General features: G+C 45.5%; 1 protein-coding gene across 3 annotated transcripts in view; it reads right to left on the bottom strand.

The window, feature by feature from the left end:
• Positions 1-20,817, bottom strand: part of FTCD (formimidoyltransferase cyclodeaminase) — a 296,425-nt gene that overhangs the window by 110,274 nt on the left and 165,334 nt on the right. For all 3 annotated transcript variants that reach the window (XM_029606737.1, XM_029606736.1, XM_029606738.1), the window contains one exon: positions 5,934-6,072. In XM_029606737.1, the coding sequence (XP_029462597.1) occupies positions 5,934-6,072 (139 nt within the window). The remainder of the gene's footprint in view (positions 1-5,933; positions 6,073-20,817) is intronic.

The raw sequence follows: 20,817 nt of genomic DNA, 5'->3' as shown, positions 1-20,817 counted from the left end.
ACATGTAAAAGAACATTTAGAGCATAGTATTCTAAGGTAAAAATATCACAACACCTTTATATTATATTTACATGCACTGCTGTGGTGCCAAGTAGAAAAGCCTGTAAAAATACCCATATTGTATTAGGCCTGGTGTAATGTGTGTTGGATGTGGGCTTGAATGAACAATTACTCTATAGTAAACCTCCCACACCAAATCATCACTAACTGCCAGAACTCAAACAATAATAATCCTACCAATGAAAAGGCAACACTGTAAATTTTACACTAGATGATAAAATATCAATACACCTCCTACTAGGAAAAGAGAAAAAGCCAGATTGCTATAGATCCCTACACAGAAACTACATGCTAGCAGAATACCTCACCTTGGTCACACAGGCAGAACACAGACAGGCCCTCATCAAATACAGAATAAAAAAAGAGAAAACATAAAGTATAAATAAAAACTGAACTGGAAACCACAACAAGCCAGATTCTGAAAAAAGTTCATCAATGGAAAAACAGATATATCACCATTCATCATAAAAGAGAGAATAAAATCAAGAAATATAAAACAGTCATAACAGTAAAACTATATTAATAATGAAATAAATATTTCAAGACAGCAGATCAATATAAATCCAATAAATAAAAATGCATATATTGATTATTACATTTCCTAAACACCAGTAAAATATTTTCAAAACAACAGACACATCAAATAACACCCATAACTCAGGGGCAGATTGCCCTATCGGGGGATCGGGCTTCCCCCGGTGGGCCAGTCACTCCTGTCAAGTGATTTTTTTTTTGTATCATAAAGTTTCTAGCCAAAGAGAAGTGGGGCTTCTATGGCCCGATGAGAAACTTGCGGGGCTGGAAGAGTGGCCTGCAAGGTTACGGAAGAGCCCATCTTGCCGTGGCCGGGAGATAGCTGTTCCAGGGCTGGGAGAGAGGTCTTCAAGGCTGCATGACCATCCCTCCTCCCCCAACTTTGCAGGAGCCGGGTGTCAGATACCCCGTGGGCCAGTTTTGAAAAAATTCCCCAAGCTGATATTTTCCTGCAATCCACCCCTTTTAAAACCAATACAGATAATTTTAAAAAATCTCCCACTCTCTATACCTGGGAATTTTTGATTTCCAGTCATACTGAGATTGTTGTGAATTAATGGCAAAGGGAGGGCCATTGTTGGATACAGGATGCTCGGCTTGATGGACTCTTAGTCTGACCCAATATGACATATCTTATGTTCCTCTCTTTCATTTATGTACACACAATTTCTTTCTCTCATACATACTCATGCTCACACATTTATGCTTCCTCTCTCTGATGCACACTTTGTTTCTCTCTCATATATGCACATGGATACACACATATATATATGTACTCTCCCTTACACATATGCACACACACAGATACAAGCCTCTTTCTCATTCACTCATTCTCCCACACACAAAAACTACCTCTCTCACATACATATGCTTCATCTCTCATAGATACACACACACTTCACCTTCTTTTCTTCCACTTGCTCTCCCAGCAGCTCTGGGTTTGCCTCTTCACTTTCACCTCCATCTGGTCACAAGAAGGTCTCCACTCCACTTTGGCTGCTGGTGGAATGAGGTCCACAAACAGCCTGAAGACTCTTCTCTACTTAGGCTACCAGACGGCTTGCAGCCTCACTACTTTGGCTCTTTCCCTCACTTTTCATCCCCATCCCTCATTATCTTAGCTCTTTTTCCTCACTATCTTGGCTCTTTCCCTCACTTTTCACCCCTTCTCTCCCTGCAGAGGGTGTTCCCTCCTTCTTCTAGATACCCCCCTTGTCATACTGCCTCAGTTCTTCCCCCATCCCTAGAGATTTTTCTCCAAAGGAATGGTGACCTGGAGGCGCCAGCGGAAAAATAGCGTGGAGGCCATGAGGCTGCTTGGTGGAATCCATCCCGCCAGTGGCCGAAATAGAAAAAAGGCTTCAGGCCACCTGCAGCATAGGCGTCACTAAGAGATTCTTGCCTACTCAGATTTATGTATCAGATTGGGCAGCGGTAAGTGAAATACCTGCCCGATCCAATGTAGCAACACTCAGATCTCCCATGCGAGCTGGCAGCAGAAACAGCAGCAACGTTTGAGTGACATCATCTCCTGCTGCCATGGGGCAGCAGGAGATGATGTCACATGAGAGGAACAGCGAGATTTTGAAGCTCCTACTGTGAGACCAGCCCCACGACAGTAGAAGATGATTTCACTGAACACTGCTCCTGTTGCTGGCTCACGTAGGGAGGAGGGTAATCCCAACTATAATAAGCTGCGCCTGGATGGCCCCAGCATTTGGTGTGGGAGGAGGAAGAGCCTGGGAAGGGGGAAGAGGCTGTGAATGACTGAGTAAGAGGTGAGGGAAGGAAGGGAGTGGGGAAAGTATAGGAAGGGGTGAGGAGAGGAAAGTGACCCTTAGTGAATCAGTATCTCAGCTTTTCCCCTCTTTTCACCCTCTTTCCTCATTACCTCAGCTTTTCCCCCCTTTCCCCCTCTCCCTTCCTATAGAGACTCTTCTCACTCTCTCCCTCCCTCCCCTGCTCTTTCCTCTCCTCTTCTCACCCCTTACTATGCTTTCCCTACTTTCTTCCTTCCCTTGTTCTGGTTTTGGATTGAGTGATTGCTTATTTTCCAGTGCACCTCTTGCCCAGTAGGGATTATCTTGTCCTGAGAGTAGAGAGGATTGTTGTAAGAATTTTTTTTACAAGATTTGTGGTTGTGCCCGTGGAAATCCTGATCCTGCTGATGAGGCAACCCCCATAACCAAAGAACAGGAGGAGGAAGAAGACTTGCATATCCTTTTCCAGCCAGTGAGAGGACTACAGTAACTCCTCACCCAATGGTGAGGTTTTCAATTTTGTGCAAAATTGTGTTCTTATTGAGAAAATTTGTTTACCACCCCTTCTCACTGTGTGGTTGGGCTGGAAAAGCCCAGCTGGTATCCAGCAAAGGATCTTTTCCCCTAAGAGGTCAAATTCAGAAGGAGTTCAGAAGAGAAGAGTTTAAGATTGAACTGGAGACTCCAAGCAGCTCTCCACATTACTGGACACAAGCTGGGGAAATTTGGGGCTCTGTTGGACTGCAGGTGCAAGAATTTGGGGGAGCCCCTCAATAGGTTTCCTTTCCTAGATGAGACATTTGCCTGCACAGATTACTAACGGATGAGCTGTCTACAAAGAGTAGTGAACAGGAAACATGCACAGGAGAGAGAAAGAGTGACTTTCCCATGTATGATCCGAATGGACCACAGATGTGACCACAGATTTGTAGTGCACAGAGCTCGTAGAGAAATAGAATAGATATTGTGCCTAAAGGGTTAAACTGCTTGATACAGGGCTGTGTTTAAAAGATGCTTGATCACAAACAGAGGGGCAAAATGGTTAATGTAAAGTCTGAAAAAGTGTGAGATCTTCCTGCTTGTTTCCTGCTGTGAGAGGCTCTGTGACCACCTGGCTATCGGGCCGATTCAGTAAAGTCCGTGGGAGAGCGGACGAACGCCCGCTCTCCCAGCGCACGCACAGGCCACTTGCCTGTGCGCGCGATTCTGTATTTAAATTAGGTGGTGCGGTAGAAACGGGCAAAAGGAGGCACTAGGGACACTAGCGCGTCCCTAGCGCCTCCTTTTGACCTGGAGCGGCGGCTGTCAGCGGGTTTGACAGCCGACGCTCAATTTTGCCGGCGTCGGTTCTCAAGCCCGCTGATAGCCACGGGTTTGGAAACCGGACGCCGGCAAAATTGAGCATCCGGTTTTTGGCCCGACAGCCGCTGGCCCATTTAAAAATTTTTTTTTCTTTTTTTTACTTTTTTTTTACTCTTCGGGACCTCCGACTTAATATCGCCATGATATTAAGTCGGAGGATGCACAGAAAAGCAGTTTTTACTGCTTTTCTGTGCACTTTCCCGGTGCCAGCAGATACTAGCACCTACCTTTGGGTAGGCGCTAATTTCGTAAAGTAAAATGTGCGGCTTGGCTGCACATTTTACTTTCTGAATCGCGGGCATACCTAATAGGGCCATCAACATGCATTTGCATGTTGAGGGCGCCATTAGGTGCCGCGGGTTGGACGCGCGTTTTCCGCCCCTTAGTGAATAAGGGGTAAGGGAAAATGCACATCCAAGGGCAGGTTAACAGTGCGCTCTGTCGGAGTGCACTGTACTGTATCGGCCTGTATGTAAACAAATACCAGTGTTGCCTTTAAAATGCTTAATGCAAGGCAAAGTCTGTCTCTGAAGCTGCTGTGAGCTTTTCTTTGTTTTCAGTAATTAGAGCTGATTTCCTGCTGCTTTGAAACAATCTGTGAACTGCATGCCAGGGAACAGTGTGCTATGCAATGTAGGCATTGCATGGCTTTTAAAAATACTTTCTAATACTGTAAACAAAGGGGGCAGGAGAGTAAAAACGTTTTCATACTTCTATGATTTTATATATTTGGGAAAAAGATTAAACTGTGAATAATTGTATAGGAGGAGTTAAAAATGGCAATGCAAGAAATGATGAAACTAGTGGGCAGACATGGGGGGGGGGGGGGGGGGGGAGGTGTGAGGCAATGCCAGACTGTCAAAGGAGGTATGTCATTGCGTATCATCACCAATAAGAGGAGAAGACCATGGACAGTGGCATGAAGAAATCTGTAACATGAGAGGAACAAAGATAAGGTCAGGATGATATGCCTAGTCTATATAAAGAGTGGAAATGAAGCAGAGGAAATTAAGTGTAGACTGGCCATCAAAAACTGAAGACATGGCTGCCCCATGCAGTTACTTCACCTGCCTAGGAAATCCTATCTGCAGTTAACTCTTTGACTGCATAGAGATTCTTCCTGCACCGATCGCCTCCTAGAGCTGTTTTTCTCAAGGAAGTAATTTGCCACTGATTGTCCATAGCTCAGCTTAGCTCTCTATTTTAATTTGTATTTTATATTATGTTCTATTATAATCTATTTCATTACTGCTAGAAGAAATGCATTATCTTATTATAACTAAGAGAAAATATAACCACTTTTTACCTATAATTATCCTCCTTGAGCATTATTGCTATTTATATAGAAATATAACAGAAAGGAAATGGGGGAGAGTAGATGAGTGCCTGGTCAGTTCTTAAAGGTTGGTCATTAGGGGCTGCAAGGTCATACACAGGAACCCCCAGCATAGGTTTACAGAATTGGGAAAAACCTGAGGGATGTTTGAACCAACATACGACACAGTGGACATTTATTTTAATTCTGCTAAATCATAGTAAAGGTTTTCTGAACACCCACTCTGTGTTCTGCCTTTTCCTAAAGTACAAACGCCAAGAAAAGGAACAGTAGCACACCTCAGGGAGGATTCCCGTTCACCACTTCGGCCTTAAAGGAAAGCTTTTCTCCCATAAAAAGAATCCACTCCTTAAGACTTGGTAAAATTGGGAAGGTGGCAAAAGAAGATAGCCTCAATAGAAATACTTTTATGTGCCCTCTGGAATACCATAAAATCTGGAAAAAGGGTTACACCTGCAATAACACATTTACCAAACAGTAAACACTGTTAATTACCATGCGGGAAAGACTTAACATGGCGTAGAAAATGACTCCCTAAGACTGTAAGCCCTTTTGAGCATGGAAATAATTACTGTAACTAAAATGTAACTCCCCTTGAGCTTGGGTTTGGAAAGGCGAGTAGTCAAATCCAAATCTAGCAGGGAAGGAAGTCTTAGGCAAAAGGCAGGGCACATTTTAGGGTCTATATGTCATTGTTCTGTCAGAGTCCTGTATACTTCCCTTCTTCATATACATGAGACAGAAACCTGCAGGTAGGATGTATAGGAGACAGTACCATGTTGCATAGTAGATATATCTTTCTGAAATAATGCTATGAACAGAAATCTACCTAGAGCTAGGATTTGCAGTTAACATTGCATTGCTGTACATTAGATATGTACCTGCAGGTCAGATTTGCAGATGATGCTCCCATGCTTTCCCATTTCTTTTAAGATAGGCCACAGAGAATTCACTTTCTCAGCCAAGGACAGCGGGATGTCAATTATCTTCTTCAGTCCCTCCTGAAGAGCAAGTTCACGTCTGCATTAGAATGAAAAAACGAAAGAGAATGCATATTTTTTACATCCCGTGATTAAGATTAACCTTGCAGTCTAAATTCCAACATTACATTCTGATTGGCTCACAGGCACCGCATGTGCTACCTGTAGAAGATTGTTTGCTGGAATGTTGATTGGAAAGTTTCTCCCTGGAGAACTTAAGGAGTTGTGTCCTTTAAAAAGTGATTGCAACCCAAGTCAAGGACAGATTTAAGATTTTAGTGCCCATAGACAGAATCAGAAAGCAGGGTGGGTCCCTCTTCTCACACTGAACAATGGAAGAGGTCCCCACAGAGATCATGATCCTTAAGCAAGTCTGAACAAACTCCTTTACAGCCCAGGCATTAGATACCTTCAGAAATTAGCACCTCAGGCAATTGCCAATGCTGTCTATGTCTAAATCCCGATCTGGCTTAAAAACTAATAGTAATGATTAAGCCTAAGTATGCAGTTCTATAATTTGCATTATTAATACAGCTTTGCAGACTCTTTGCAAGTAACAGTGTAAATAAAATCAATATTTTTTTTATACATTCCAGGAGTGATTGCCACAACCTGGCAGCTCTTTAGTTATTTGTTGCGCCTGTTCTGGGACTTCTACTGGCAGATATATTCTCCAGTAGGGATGTGCATTCATTTTTGCTGAATTAGATAATTTTAATGAAATTATCTAATTTGGTATGGTTTGGAGGACCCGAAAAACGATCAGGTTTTCTCCGAAATTTTTGAAAAAATCATTTTTCGGGTTAGCGCACACTAGCGGGAGTTAGTGTGCATTAACTCCTGTTAGTGCGCACTAACCCAAGAAACAATGGTCCCCCCCAAAAAAAGGCCTGAACTGTGGGAAAACGAAATTTCCCGTGGCAGCCGAAAAACGAAGCATGACACAAACATAAAAACGATTCACATCTCTATGTGTCTATCAAGATGCCAGTAGATTGCTAATGATTGAAGAATGAGAGGAAGTAGCTAGTGTTGAAGGATTATATCAGAACTAGCTTCACTACTCTTCACTTTCTGAATCAGTAGACAAGGAATGAATGGGCAAGTCACAAATCCTTTATGTAATTTTTTAAAGAATAAAATTTGAAGTTTTAATGTAATTATTACTGTAAACATAGTTCTCTCTAAGCTGAGCACATGAGAGATTGCTCATACATTTCAGAGCTTCACTCACAGACTTTATAGGATTGCTCACAATTTTTTCTTTGTGCTATTTACAGAAATGCAACTCTTGCATCTCTCTAATACTGGCACTGAAAAATTGTTAGTTTGAAAAAATTGTTGCTCACACAAAAAAATATTTGCATGTACCTAGTCACATGTTTAACATTAGGAAGGCTTTGATCAAGAAAAGCCATAATTTAAATTTTAATAGCAACCTCAGTTTAGAAGTTATACACAGGAAAAAGAGAGCCTACTTTCTGGAACACACATGTGCATATATGTGGATTCCAGAATTGTCATCCCTTGTCAGAATCCTGTTGGACCCCCTAACAAGTCCTGAAAAATTCCTGTCTACTGATGATATGAGTAGGACACCAAACATAAAAATAATTAGATTGTCATGAATTCTGTAATTTGAACTAGCACTCATCAGTATCAGAGGCAGGATACAAAGCAATAATCAATAGGAATACAAGGAAAGCAGAAACCCTATACACCAGGGCTTCCAAAACCTGTCCTGGGGACCCCACAGCCAGTTGGATTTTTAGGATATCCACAATGAATATGCATGAGATCAATTTACATATACTGAGCCTCCATGGTATGCAAATTGATCTCATACATATTCATTGTGGATATTCTGAAAACCCGACTTGCTGTGGAGTCCACAGAACAGGGTTGGGAAGCCCTGCTATACACACACACATAGTGCACGCACTTAAACACACATACACACACATACAAGTGAAAAGTGCACAGCACTGCTCAGGTAGTCTGGCCTGTGTGTGTGTATGTGTGTGTGTGTCTGCTTATGTATGCATTTGGGGGAACATTTGTGTGCATAGGCTTGCATGTCTATGTGGGTGTATGTATGTGTGTGTGTGTGCATTTGAATGCCTATGTGTGTGTGCTTCTGTATGTGTGGGAGCCTGTGTGTGTGTGAGTTTGTATGTATGTACTTTTGTGTATGTGTGCCTGTGTGTGTGAAAGAGACAGGGCTTTGCAGACAAAGCATATTGTCTTTGTACAGCACACATTCCACTGTTCATGGCACAACCTGGTGGCCATAGAGAGACACGACAGTGTAACCTACAGACCAACCGAGAAAAGCCTTTTATATGTATATATATTAAATAATTTTGGTTTGTATTATCTGGAGACTGGAGCTTTTAATTGATTCACTAATTATGTATGAACTTAGATTGTAAGCCCTCTGGGGATAGGGAAATACCTACAGTACCTGAATGTAATCCGCTTTGAAGTGCTGAAAAAGTGCGAAAAGTGGAATATAAAAATCAAAATTTAAAAAAAAAAGTTTTTTCTAGGGATGTGCAGCAGGGATGGATTCGTCCCATTTGGTATTTGTATTCTGTAATGTGCTATTAATTGCATCAGTAGCATGGGATCTTCTTAGTGTTTGGGTAATTGACAGGTTCTTGTGGCCTGGTTTTGGCCTCTGTTGGAAACAGGATGCTGGGCTTGATGGACCCTTGGTCTGACCCAGCATGGCAATTTCTTATGTTCTTATTTGTCAGGACCCAATTCCGTTGCATCCATTCTCAGGGGACCTCGATCCGTTCATTAGTTACATATGTATTTGTTTCCCCAAAAAAACCCCATCCCAACCCTTTAAATTTAATTTACTACAACCCCCCACCCTCCTGACCACCCCAAGACTTGCCAAAAGTCCCTCGTGGTCCAGCGGGAGCCATGGAGCGATCTCCTGCACTTGGGCTGTTGGCTGCCGGTATTCAAAATGTAATGTACTTCAATTGTTCATTACAATAATATACCCTCACATAATGTGCAATAATGTCTCTCATATACTGTATGTAGAAACAGAAACAGCACAGAGGCATCAAAACCCTCACGGTATAAAGTGTGGACAGAATACTCTAAACAGCACTAAGGTATAAAACCCTCAAGACATAAAATGCTGGGAATCACAATAGCATAAAGGCATCAAAACCCCAACACAAAGAGTGTGGGGTATCACAAGCAGTACAGAGGAATTAGAGTATAGATGGGGGAAATGCAAAAAGCACAGAGACATCAAAACCCCAAATTGTAAATTAAGGGCAGGGTATTACAAACAGCAAAGAGAAATTAAAATTCCAAGGTGTAGCATACAATGAATCACAAACAGTAGAAAGACTTCAAAACTCCCAAAAGAATATAGGGTATAGAAAACAGTAAAAATGCATCAAAGCTCCCAAAGCATAGAGAGCAGGTGTGGTTTTGAAAACAGCACACAAGGATAAAAATAACCAAGGCAAAACCTGGTGAAAGGAAAGTGGCTTTGGATACATTGAAGGCTGGGGTAATATATGGAGCAATAAAAAATTATATGGTAAGGATGACCTACAATTGTCTGTGGCAAGAAAGCGGATGCTTAGTGAAAATTCAGATCAAACATTACTAGCATTTAAACTAGGAAGCAGGGGTGGTAGGAGGTGGCCAGTGAAGTTGACATCTCACCCCCAAGGAATACAGGAAGTAGGAAGTAAAAGAGAAAGTAACAAAAACAATCAGTACAAAACAACAGAAAAGATGACTAGGAAGAGCAGTTGAAAAGCTATAACCCCAGATGCCCTTAGTCTGAACAATAAAATCCCAGCCCCGCAAAGCCTAATGATGGAGTTGGATATGGACATTGTTGCTGTTATGAAGACATGGTTCACCAAGTGTTATGATTGGGATATTGCTATTATGGGATATAACTTATTAAAGAAGGATAGAGAGGACAGAAAAGGGGGAGGAACAATATCCAAGCAACTGAATTGTAAGGGACAAAGGGTAAAGAAGAAGCATTATGGAACATTGAAAAAAAGATGGTGCTTCCATTTTTACTGCTGTGATCTGCAGGCCTCCTACTCAAATAGAAGAACTGGACAGAGATCTAATTGAAGACATTCCAAAGGTGGGAAAGAAGGGAGAAGGACTGTTGCTGTTGACAAGACTATAGATGGGGATGGGGTAGATGAAATTCCATTTACAGAGGAGAATATATTGGAAGAGCTAGGTAAACTGAAAGTGGACACAGTCATGGGGGCTGGATGAGGTTCATCCAGGATACTGAGGGAGCTCAGAGATGTGCTGGCAGGTCTGCTGAAGGACCTATTTAATAGATTCTTGGAACTGGGAATAGGGGAAGGGCGGTGGTGGTCCCACTTCACAAACATGGCAGCAGAGAGGAGGCTGAAAATTACAGGCCGGTTAGCCTTACCTCGGCGCTGGGAAAATTAATGGAGACTCTGCTGAAGGAAAGAATAGTGAATTATCTACAATCAGGAGAGTTGCTGGACCCGAGATAGTATGGATTCACAGGAAAAAGTCTTGTCAGAAAAATCGAATAGATTTTTTTTGATTAGGTGACTAGAGAATTGGATCAAGGAAGAGTGCTTGAGGTAATTTACTTGTATTTTAGCAAAACGTTTGATACAGTTTCACATAGTAGGCTTGTGAATAAAATGAGAAGCTTGGGAGTGAGCACCAAGGTGGTGGTATGACTCATAAACTGCTTGACTGATAGGAGACAGCGTGTAATGGTAAATGGAACCTACTCTGAAGAGAGAGCCGTGTTAAGTTGAGTGACACAGGGATTGGTGGTAGGACTGGTTCAGTGCAATATCTTTGTGAGCAACATTGCAGAAGGGATACAAGGTAAAGTTTGTCTATTTGTGAATGATACTAAGATCTGAAACAGAGTAAACACACCTGAAGGAGTAGAAAGAATGAAAAGTGATTTAAGAAAGCTTGAAGAGTGGTCAAAGATTTGGCAGCTGGGATTCAAAGTCAAGAAGTGCAGTCATGCATCTGAAATGCATTAATCTAAAAGAACTGTATATGATGGGGGGGGGGGGGAGATTGAAGTGCACAGACCAAGAGAGAGATCTTGGGGTAATAGTGTCTGTAATATGAAGATGGTGAAGCAATGTGATAAGGTGATAGCTAAAGCCAGAAGAATGCTAGGTTGCATAAAAAGAGGAATAACCAGTAAGAAAAAGGAGGAGATCATGCCCTTCTACAGGTCCTTGGTGAGGCCTCACCTGAAGTATTGTGTTCAGTTCTCGAGACCGTATTTCAAAAAGGACAAAGACAGGATGGAGTGGGTCCAAAGAAGGCAACCAAAATGATTTGGGTTCAGTATCAGAAGACTTATGAGGCTGAAGGATCTAAATATGTATACCCTGGAAGAGAGGAGGTGGAGGGCAGATATAATACAGGCCTTCAGATATCTGAAAGGTTTTAATGATGCTCAAACTTTGAACTTTTTCTGTAGGAAATAAATCAATAGGTCAGAAAAGGAAACTCTAGGGCAGACAACTCAGAACTAATATCAGGAAATATTAGAGATGTGAATCGGGCTTCGGACGATTGAAAATATCGGATGATATTTTCAAAATCGTCAGAAATCGGGGGATCCCCCAAAATGATAGGAAAACACCACTATATTGATCGTGGGGGTTCTCTTATCATTTTGGGGGAGGGAGGGAAAAACAGCACACAAAAATAACCCCTAAACCCACCTCGACCCTTTAAAACTAATCCCTTAGCTTCCCACACCCTGCCGACCCCCCCAAAAAACTTTTTACAGGTACCTGGTGGTCCAGTGGGGGTCCCTGGAGTGATCTTCCGCTCCTGGGCCGTCGGCTGCCAATTATCAAAATGGCGCCAATGGCCCTTTGCCCTTACCATGTGACAGGGTATCTGTGCCATTGGCCGGACCCTATCACATGGTAGGAGCACTGGATGGCCGGTGCCATCTTGTGCTCCTACCATGTGACAGGGGCTGACCAATGGCACTGGTAGTCCCTGTGACATAGTAAGGGCAAAGGCTATCGGCGCCATTTTGAATACTGGCAGCTGACGGTCTGAGTGCAGGAGGTCACTCCCGGACCCCCGCTGGAATTTTGGCAAGTCTTGTGGGGGTCAGGAGGGTCCCTCAAGACTTTCCAAAAGCCCCTGGTGGTCCAGCGGGGTCCGGGAGCGATCTCCCGCACCCGGGCCGTCGGCTGCCACTAATCGAAATGGCGCCAATGGCCTTTGCCCTTACCATGTGACAGGGTATCTGTGCCATTGGCCGGACCCTGTCACATGGTAGGAGCACTGGATGGCACTATTGATTTCTCAGTGATTGGACCATTGCCTTGATTGACTATGCTATTGACTTCTCCGTGATCAGACCATTGCCTTGATTGACTACGCTAATGGCTTATCTGTGATCCGACCATTGCCTTGATTGACTAACGTTATTGTTTTTCCGTGATCAGAATTCAGTATTGCTTGCCACGACCTCTGCTTGCCACCGGCCCTGATCCAAACCTGTCATTGACGCCTGTTCTAACCTACTCCCTGGACGTGGACTTATAAGGCTCAGCCTACCTTTGCTCAAGCACCTCAGCTAATCTCCATTCCATTGGCGCCTGAGTTCCAGTTCCGTACCCAGTCCAGGATAGGACTACGCCACCTAACGCCTGCTGTCTCTGGGCTGAACCAACCTCCCTTATTATCCAAACTCGAGGCCCACCTAAGTCCTGCCGGCCCTGGCACCCAAAGGCTCAACCCGTGGGGAACGAGGGCTGGTATAGATGAAGCTCCAGCGCCCTCTACGTTTAGCCCACTCCACCTGCCGACGGTGGGAACCCGAAGGCCCTCACCTACAGGTTGCATCAACCCCACCTCAGCCCAAGGGTCCACCTCCCACAGGTTACAAAGGCCATGGACTCGGTGGAGCTGCATGCCCTCAAGGCCATCCCAGGTCTGGCATCCAAGGTACATGAACAGCAGCAGTTTCTTGAAGCCTCCTCCATGGATCGTCTCCACACTTGGCTTGATGCCCTCAATAATATTCCAGTTCCTCTTCTGGCTCCTCCTCATCCACAGCAACCTCTATCAATGTCTCAAGCCTTGTTGGCACTCCCAGCACCCCCGCGTTTCAACAGTGACTCCAGACTCTGCGGAGGGTTTATTAACCAATGTTATATGCAATTCGCTCTGCAGCCCTCTGTCTTCCAGGACTAATTGACGAAGGTCACTTTCATTTTATCCCGCCTTGAGGGGAAGGTGCTGGTTTGGGCTTCCCCCTTGTGGGAACGCTTGGATTCGATATTGAAAGAGCTGACTCAGTTCGTGGCTGTGTTTCGATGGACCTTTGATGATCCTAGGCGACATGCCATGGCAAGCACCAGCTTACTACATCTCCATCAAGGTCAAAGAAGTCTCTTCGACTATACTATTGAGTTTCGGACTTTGGCTACTGAGCTCGCTTGGCAGGAAGACTTCCTCCGAGCTATCTACCTGGATGGACTCTCCTCGCAGCTGAAAGATGAGTTAGCTGCACGGGAACTCCCTTTCTCTCTTGAGAACTTTATAGACCTGGCAGACCAAATTGACCATCGTCTCCAAGAGCATCACCGGGAGAGTCGGATGCCCAAGAAGCCTTCGCAGGTTCGCTCCCATTCACCACCTATTACCAACCCTGCTCTCAGCAGTGATACTAAGGTGGTGAAGACGGAAGAGCCTATGCAGTTGGGTCGTGGGTGGCTGACACCGGAAGAGCGCCTCCGTCAGAGACAAACCGGTCTGTGTCTGTATTGCGGAGCACCTGGCCACCAGCTACAGACTTGCTCTATCCGTCCAAGAAACTCCCTGGCCCGAGTTCAGTAGGGGTCCTGAACTTGGGCACAACCTTTCTGGCCCCTCAGTTATATGTACCAATTACCCTGATCTGGGATTCCCTGTCCTTCCGCTGGTAGATTCCAGAGCAGGAGGTAATTTTATTCTCAAGGATCTTGTCCAGCTTTTGGACATAAAGACCCGTTCACTTGAAACTTCTCTATGTACTGCTTCTATCTACGGAGAGCCATTACCGAGCCAAATTCCCCTGACTACGAAACCTGTCCAGTTACGTACCGGTGCCTTACAAACTGAGGAACTCGAATTGCTAGTGTTGGAGAAATCCATCCATCCTGTAGTTCTTGGAGTCCCTTGGCTACAGAAGCATTCTCTCCAATTCCATTGGGGTCCCGCCTGCCACCAGCCCTGTCTCCAGAAAGTGATACCACCATCCGGGGTTCCTCTGGCTACTACGTTCTCTGGCATACCTGCTCCCTATGCAGCCTTTGAGGACGTGTTCTCCAAGCAGAAAGCTGACCTCCTTCCACCTCTTTGAAAGTTTGATTGTCCAATCGATCTCCTTCCAGGAACCTCGCCTCCTCGAGGACGCACCTATCCTCTGTCTCTGCCCGAGATGAAGGCGATGATGGGATATATCCAAGAAAACCTCGCGAAGGGATTCATCCACCCATCTACTTCTCCTGCTGGGGCGGGATTCTTTTTTGTGACCAAGAAAGATGGGTTACTTAGGCCGTGTATTGACTACCGCTGCCTAAATACCATTATTCGTAAGGATAAATATCCCTTTGTTGTGCTCATCAGTCGCAGACGGCTGCGACCTTTGCTGCTCACTTCATTTTGCCCAGTAGCCTCGATTTTGGCTAAGATGGCCATCTCTGCCTCTGCACGCCGACCTCCTTGGCATTCCCGGGACGGCGAGGGTGATCCTGCTCGTCATCTTGAACCCGGAGTGACCTAGGGCATGCGTGCGAGCGTCTGCCTCCTTGTGCACGTCATGGCAGGGACCTTGGGGGCGTCCCCTCCGCCTGATGTCACTGCCTACCTGTACTTAAGCTAACCGGACTTTCCTACCTACGAGTTAGACAGGATTCCATCTTGCTATTCCTTACTTGAGACACTTCACATCGCTGTACTGGCATTCCTGGCTAAGTGACTCAGGTACCCACTCCTTGGGGGCTTTACTGCACTCAGGGTTATCCACGCCTCTGAGAACCTCTCCTGTCTGTCTCTCCTTCTCCAGGTAAGTGAGTTCTTCTGCACAGACCTCTGCTGCTGCAACTACATATTCTCTTCTGCATTGTGAGTACAAGACATACTCTTAGTTTACCACGTCTATTCAGCTGTGTGGGATCCTCGGGTTACCCTGCTCTGCGGACCACTACCAGATCCACGCTGTCTTGTACCAATTGCCAACACATACCTCTGGCCTACCCCGCGCTGTGGACCACTACCGGATTTACACTGTCTTGTACCAGTTACTCACATCTGCCTCCGGCCTACCCCACACTGCAGACCACTGTCGGAGCTACCATGCACAAGGTTTCAAGAAGCAAGGATTCCCCAGGTTACCCTGCCCTTTGGACCACTACCGGAGAATCCATCTCAGGTCTTCTAATTCCTGGACTGATTTTACAACCCGCTCCTCGGGTTTCTCTTTGCTGTATAATAAATATTCTCTGACTCCTGTGTCCATCACTGCTGAGACTCCACCTGTGATGGAGATTCCCCACTGGACTCCTCCCAGTGGGTGGAGTCAGCTTTCTCCACGACCCAAGGGCCCACAAAACAAGTTAAAACATAACACCCTTGCCATTAATTTCTGAATTATTTCATCGCCTCCAGGGTGCCTCCATATTTACAAAGCTGGATCTACATGGAGCGTATAACCTGGTAAGAATTGAGAAGTATGCCTGAACAGCAAACCAACATGGAGAAGGAAAATCCCCAGAAGCCTCTGCTATTCTTTAGCCTGCCTGGGCTGAATGAACTCTGAGTGACTTTCTGAGCATGACTTGCAGAATGTCCCTGACAGGTAGACAAGCTGGCACCAGAAAGGTGAGGGCCTATTCATTGGGTCACAAAGAAGAAACCAACGGAGGGAGCTTCAGGCACTATTCTGTTAAAATCTCACTGGACAAGATAATTAACAGAACAAAGGATTATCTGGAGAGTGAGGGCAAATGGGCTATGCCTGGAAAAACTAATTAGGGCAGTTCAGGGATAGGTTGTCATGTCAACAGCATGATGTGACTCTGTAAATGATTCTCTGGGCAGTCACGTAAATCTAGAAGCTTCGACAATATTGTATGTTTATCTATAAAAGAAGGGTCACTTCCTGTATCCAACGAGATGCTGGTCAGTTTGTAAGACTAAGGGCACCCAGTATCCAGCATCTCCCAAGAACACTTATATTGCCTAATAAAAATACTTTATACCTTTTACTGAGTCTAAGTGTTCTTGTGTCCCTGGCCCTAAGCACAGAGTATTATTTACAGAATCCATCCCAACGACATTTGAAAACTGCCTTTAACACCCGGGACAGGCACTACGAATACCTGGTGATGCCCTTTGGCCTCTGTAATGCACCCGCAGTATTCCAACGAATGATGAACGAAATCTTCAGAGATATACTGAACACCAAAGTCATGGCTTAACTGGATGATATGTTCGTCTTTTCCAAAGACCTTGATACTCATTGCACTGACATCCGAACTGTTCTTCAGCACCTTTGTGAGAACTATCTGTTTGTGAAATTGGACAAATGATTGTTCGAGAAATCCAGCCTACCTTTCCTGGGTTATATCATCTCCCGGCAAGGGTTCTCCATGGATCCAGCTAAACTAAAGGGAATCCGGGATTGGCCACAGCCGGTGGGCTTCAAGGTGTATCAGTGCTTTTTGGGATTCCTCAACTACTATCATCATTTCATCCCACATTATTCTACCCTGGCTGCTCCATTGACGGCCTTGACTCATAAAGGTCAGGACATGTGAAATTCGCCTCCTGAGGCCGTCACAGCCTTCCATCATTTGAAGGAAGCCTTTCAGAAAGGGTCCTGCCTGCATCATCCCGACCCAAATCATCCTTTCTTAGTGGAAGTTGATGCCTCCGCCATTGGGGCTGGGGCACTCCTGAGTCAACGCACCATCTCTGGTACCATAGTTTCCTGCTCTTTTTATTCCCATACATTTTCATCCGCATAGCAAAATTACAGCAGCAGGGATCGTGAACTGCTCGCCATAAAAATGGCTCTCAAAGAATGGCGCCCTTGGCTAGAGGGCGTACAATACAAATTCACTGTGTTTACCAATCATAAGAACCTGGAACATTTGAGTCAAGCATAGCGTCTCAATGCCCGTCAAGCTCGATGGGCCTTGTTTTTTTCCAGATTTGATTTTGAACTCCGCTATCGCCCAGCCGACAAAAATCTCCAGGCAGATGTCCTATCACAATCCTTCGAGCCTGAAGACACTCTGGAAGAACCTACTCATATAATAGATCTGGCCTGTATTTGTTTATCTGCCACTCATCCAGATCCTGCTGGAAAGACGGTCATGCCCCGATGACTCGGAGAAAGAGTTCTCCGCTGGGCACATGATTCCAAATTCACTGGTCACCCAGGATGAGCACGAATGTTAGCGCAGATCCAGCAGTTCTTCTGGTGGTCCACCATGACCTCTGATGCAAAAGCTTACATCGAATCCTGTAACATATGTGCACAGCAAAAACCCCCGGTCGGTCAATCTTGGGGTCTTCTACAACCACTTCCAGTACCCGAAGAACCGTGGACTCACTTGCCTATGGATTTCATCACGGATTTGCCACCTTCAAAGGTGAGCGTAATACGGGTAACCATAGACTGTTTTTCAAAAATGGCCCATTTCGTCCCTCTACTGGGCCTACCATCTACTCCAGAGCTAGCATGTTTATTCTTTCACCATATCTTTAGACTGCATGGCCTACCCAATGTCATCGTTTCAGACAGAGGTCCTCAATTTGTTGCCAGGTACTGGCGCGCCCTCTGCCAAAAATGTGGTATTAACATCAGCTTAATGACTGCCTATCATCCCCAAGCCAATGGTCAAGCTGAGCGAATGAATCGCTCCTTAAAGGCATTCCTGCACGCTTACATCAATGACTGACAAGACAACTGGTCTGACCTCCTATCCTGGGCAGAGTTTTCTCACAACTCTCACATCACCACTGCTACTGAAACATCACCATTATCAATTGTCTATGGGAAACAACCACAACCACCATTGCCCATACTTCTATCAGTGCCATCTCCTGCGGCACAGGCTACTGCGGATGCTCTTAAGACGTTATGGGAGCAGACAAATCTCCGCTTGCTTCAGGCCGCTTCCCAGGCCAAGAGAACTGCTGACAGTCAACGTCGCTCGGCTCCTAAATTCCTCCCTGGCCAGAAAGTCTGGTTAAGTACTTGGTATATCCGACTTCAAATACCATCTCAGAGATTTGCCCCTAGATATATTGGTCCTTTCTCTATTACCCGATGCATTGGACCCGTTACATACCAGCTTCGGCTGTCTCCATTGCTGGGAATACATAATACATTTCATGTATCGCTCCTATAACCTGTGATTCTATCTTGGCCTGCTCGAAAAGCCCCTGAGCCACCTCCATTGGTGGCAGAAACTGATACGACATACAAGGTGCACGAAGTCCTAGTCGTCCGCCGTAGGGGGCCGCCGGTGGGAATACCTCCTTTCCTGGGAGGGTTACAGACCCAAAGAGAATTCGTGGGAACCAGCTCAGAACATCCTGGACAAAACTCTCCTCCTGAATTACCATCATGCCCATTCGGGCAAACCCCGACCTCCAAGTGGGAGGCGTAAAGGGGGGTACTGTTACGCATGCCTTCCACAGCAGACCCACGGCGTGCCCCCTCACATTCTTACACAGACTCCAGCTCCTGGTTCCTCCTTACTATCGGTAGTGGGCCACCGGCTCTGACCTCAGGCCTCCCCCGGTGCCTCTGGCTCTGCCATGGTCCCCAGTACTGCAGCTCTAGATGCCATTGCTTAAGAACATAAGAAATTGCCATGCTGGGTCAGACCAAGGGTCCATCAAGCCCAGCATCCTGTTTCCAACAGAGGTCAAAGCCAGGCCACAAGAACCTGGCAATTACCCAAACACTAAGAAGAACCCATGCTACTGATGCAATAGCAGTGGCTATTCCCTAAGTATAATTAATAGCCATTAATGGACTTCTCCTCCAAGAACTTATCCAAACCTTTTTTGAACCCAGCTACACTAACTGCACTAACCACATCCTCTGACAACAAATTCCAGAGCTTTATTGTGCGTTGAGTGAAAAAGAATTTTCTCCGATTAGTCTTAAATGTGCTACTTGCTAACTTCATGGAATGCCCCCTAGTCCTTCTATTATTCGAAAGTGTAAATAACCGAGTCACATCTACTCGTTCAAGACCTCTCATAATCTTAAAGACCTCTATCATATCCCCCCCAGTCGTCTCTTCTCCAAGCTGAACAGCCCTAACCTCTTCAGCCTTTCCTCATAGGGGAGCTGTTCCATCCCCTTTATCATTTTGCTTCCCCTTCTCTGTATCTTCTCCATCGCAACTATATCTTTTTTGAGATGCGGTGACCAGAATTGTACACAGTATTCAAGGTGCGGTCTCACCATGGAGCAATACAGAGGCAGATACAGAGGCTTGTCGGGCCTCTCCGCGTGGTCCACGGAGAGACACCACTACCCGTGCCGTGCCACTCCCTAGGCGTGCGTGCACACATCTCTGATCCTTATGAAGGGCCCATGGGGGGAACCTGGCCACGGCCCCGGATGATGACGTCAAACTCTTCAGTGTATTTAAACTCAGGCCTCGCTCCATAGCATTGCTTTTGCAAACAGGTCTCCTCACCACTTGAGTACTTGTTGCTGCTAGAGAATCCTCTCTACTCTTCGTTCCTGACCTCCATTGTTCCCGGTTCCTGTCTTCTTCACTCCTGCCCTGTCTATGTGTTGGACTGACTCTACGGATATCAACTTTGCTTTGCTTGACTATGCTTCAGCCTATCTCCAGACCCAGATCTCCACTATGCCTGACTAAGCTACTGCCTATCTCCAAACCCAGACCTCCCCGGCACCTGACTACGCTATTGATTTCTCCATGATCAGACGATTGCCTTGATTGACTACGCCATTGACTTCTCCATGATTAGAATTTAGTATTACTTGCCACGACCTCTGCTTGCCACTGGCTCTGATCGAAGCCTGTCATTGACACGACTCTTCTAACCTACTCTCTGGACGTGGACTTATTAGGCTTTAGCCTACCTTTGCTCGAGTGCCCTCAGCTAATCTCCATTCCATTGGCACCTGAGTTCCAGTACAGTACCCAGTCCAGGATAGGACTACGCCACCTAGCGCCTGTTGTCTCTGGGCTGAACCAACCTCCAATGTTATCCAACCTCGAGGCCCACCTAAGTCCTGCCAGTCCCGGCATCCAAAGGCTCAACCTGCGGGGAATGAGGGCACTGGTATAGGTGAAGCTCCAGCAGCCTCTACCTTCAGCCCACTCCACCTGCCAATGGTGGGGACCTGTAGGTCCTCACCTGCAGGTTGCGTCAACCCCACCTCAGCCCAAGTTCCACTTCTGACGCAACACATGTAAGAACATAAGAATATAAGGCTTGCCATACTGGGCCAGACCAAGGGTCCATCAAGCCCAATATCCTGTTTCCAACAGTGGCCAAGTCAGGTCATAAGTACCTGGCAGGATCCCAAGGGGTAGATAGATTCCAAACTGCTTATCCGAGAATAAGTAGTGGATTTCTGCATCTCTTCCTTGTCCAAGCCTTTTTTAAACACAGCTACACTAATAGTTTTCATCTCATCCTCTGGTAATGAATTCCAGAGCTTAATTATGGGTTGAGTAAA

The sequence above is a fragment of the Rhinatrema bivittatum genome, chromosome 6 (genome assembly GCF_901001135.1).
Source record: "Rhinatrema bivittatum chromosome 6, aRhiBiv1.1, whole genome shotgun sequence".
NCBI lineage: Eukaryota > Metazoa > Chordata > Amphibia > Gymnophiona > Rhinatrematidae > Rhinatrema > Rhinatrema bivittatum.
Note: the sequence above shows the minus strand (reverse complement) of the source record. Positions and strands in the feature narration are given on the sequence as shown.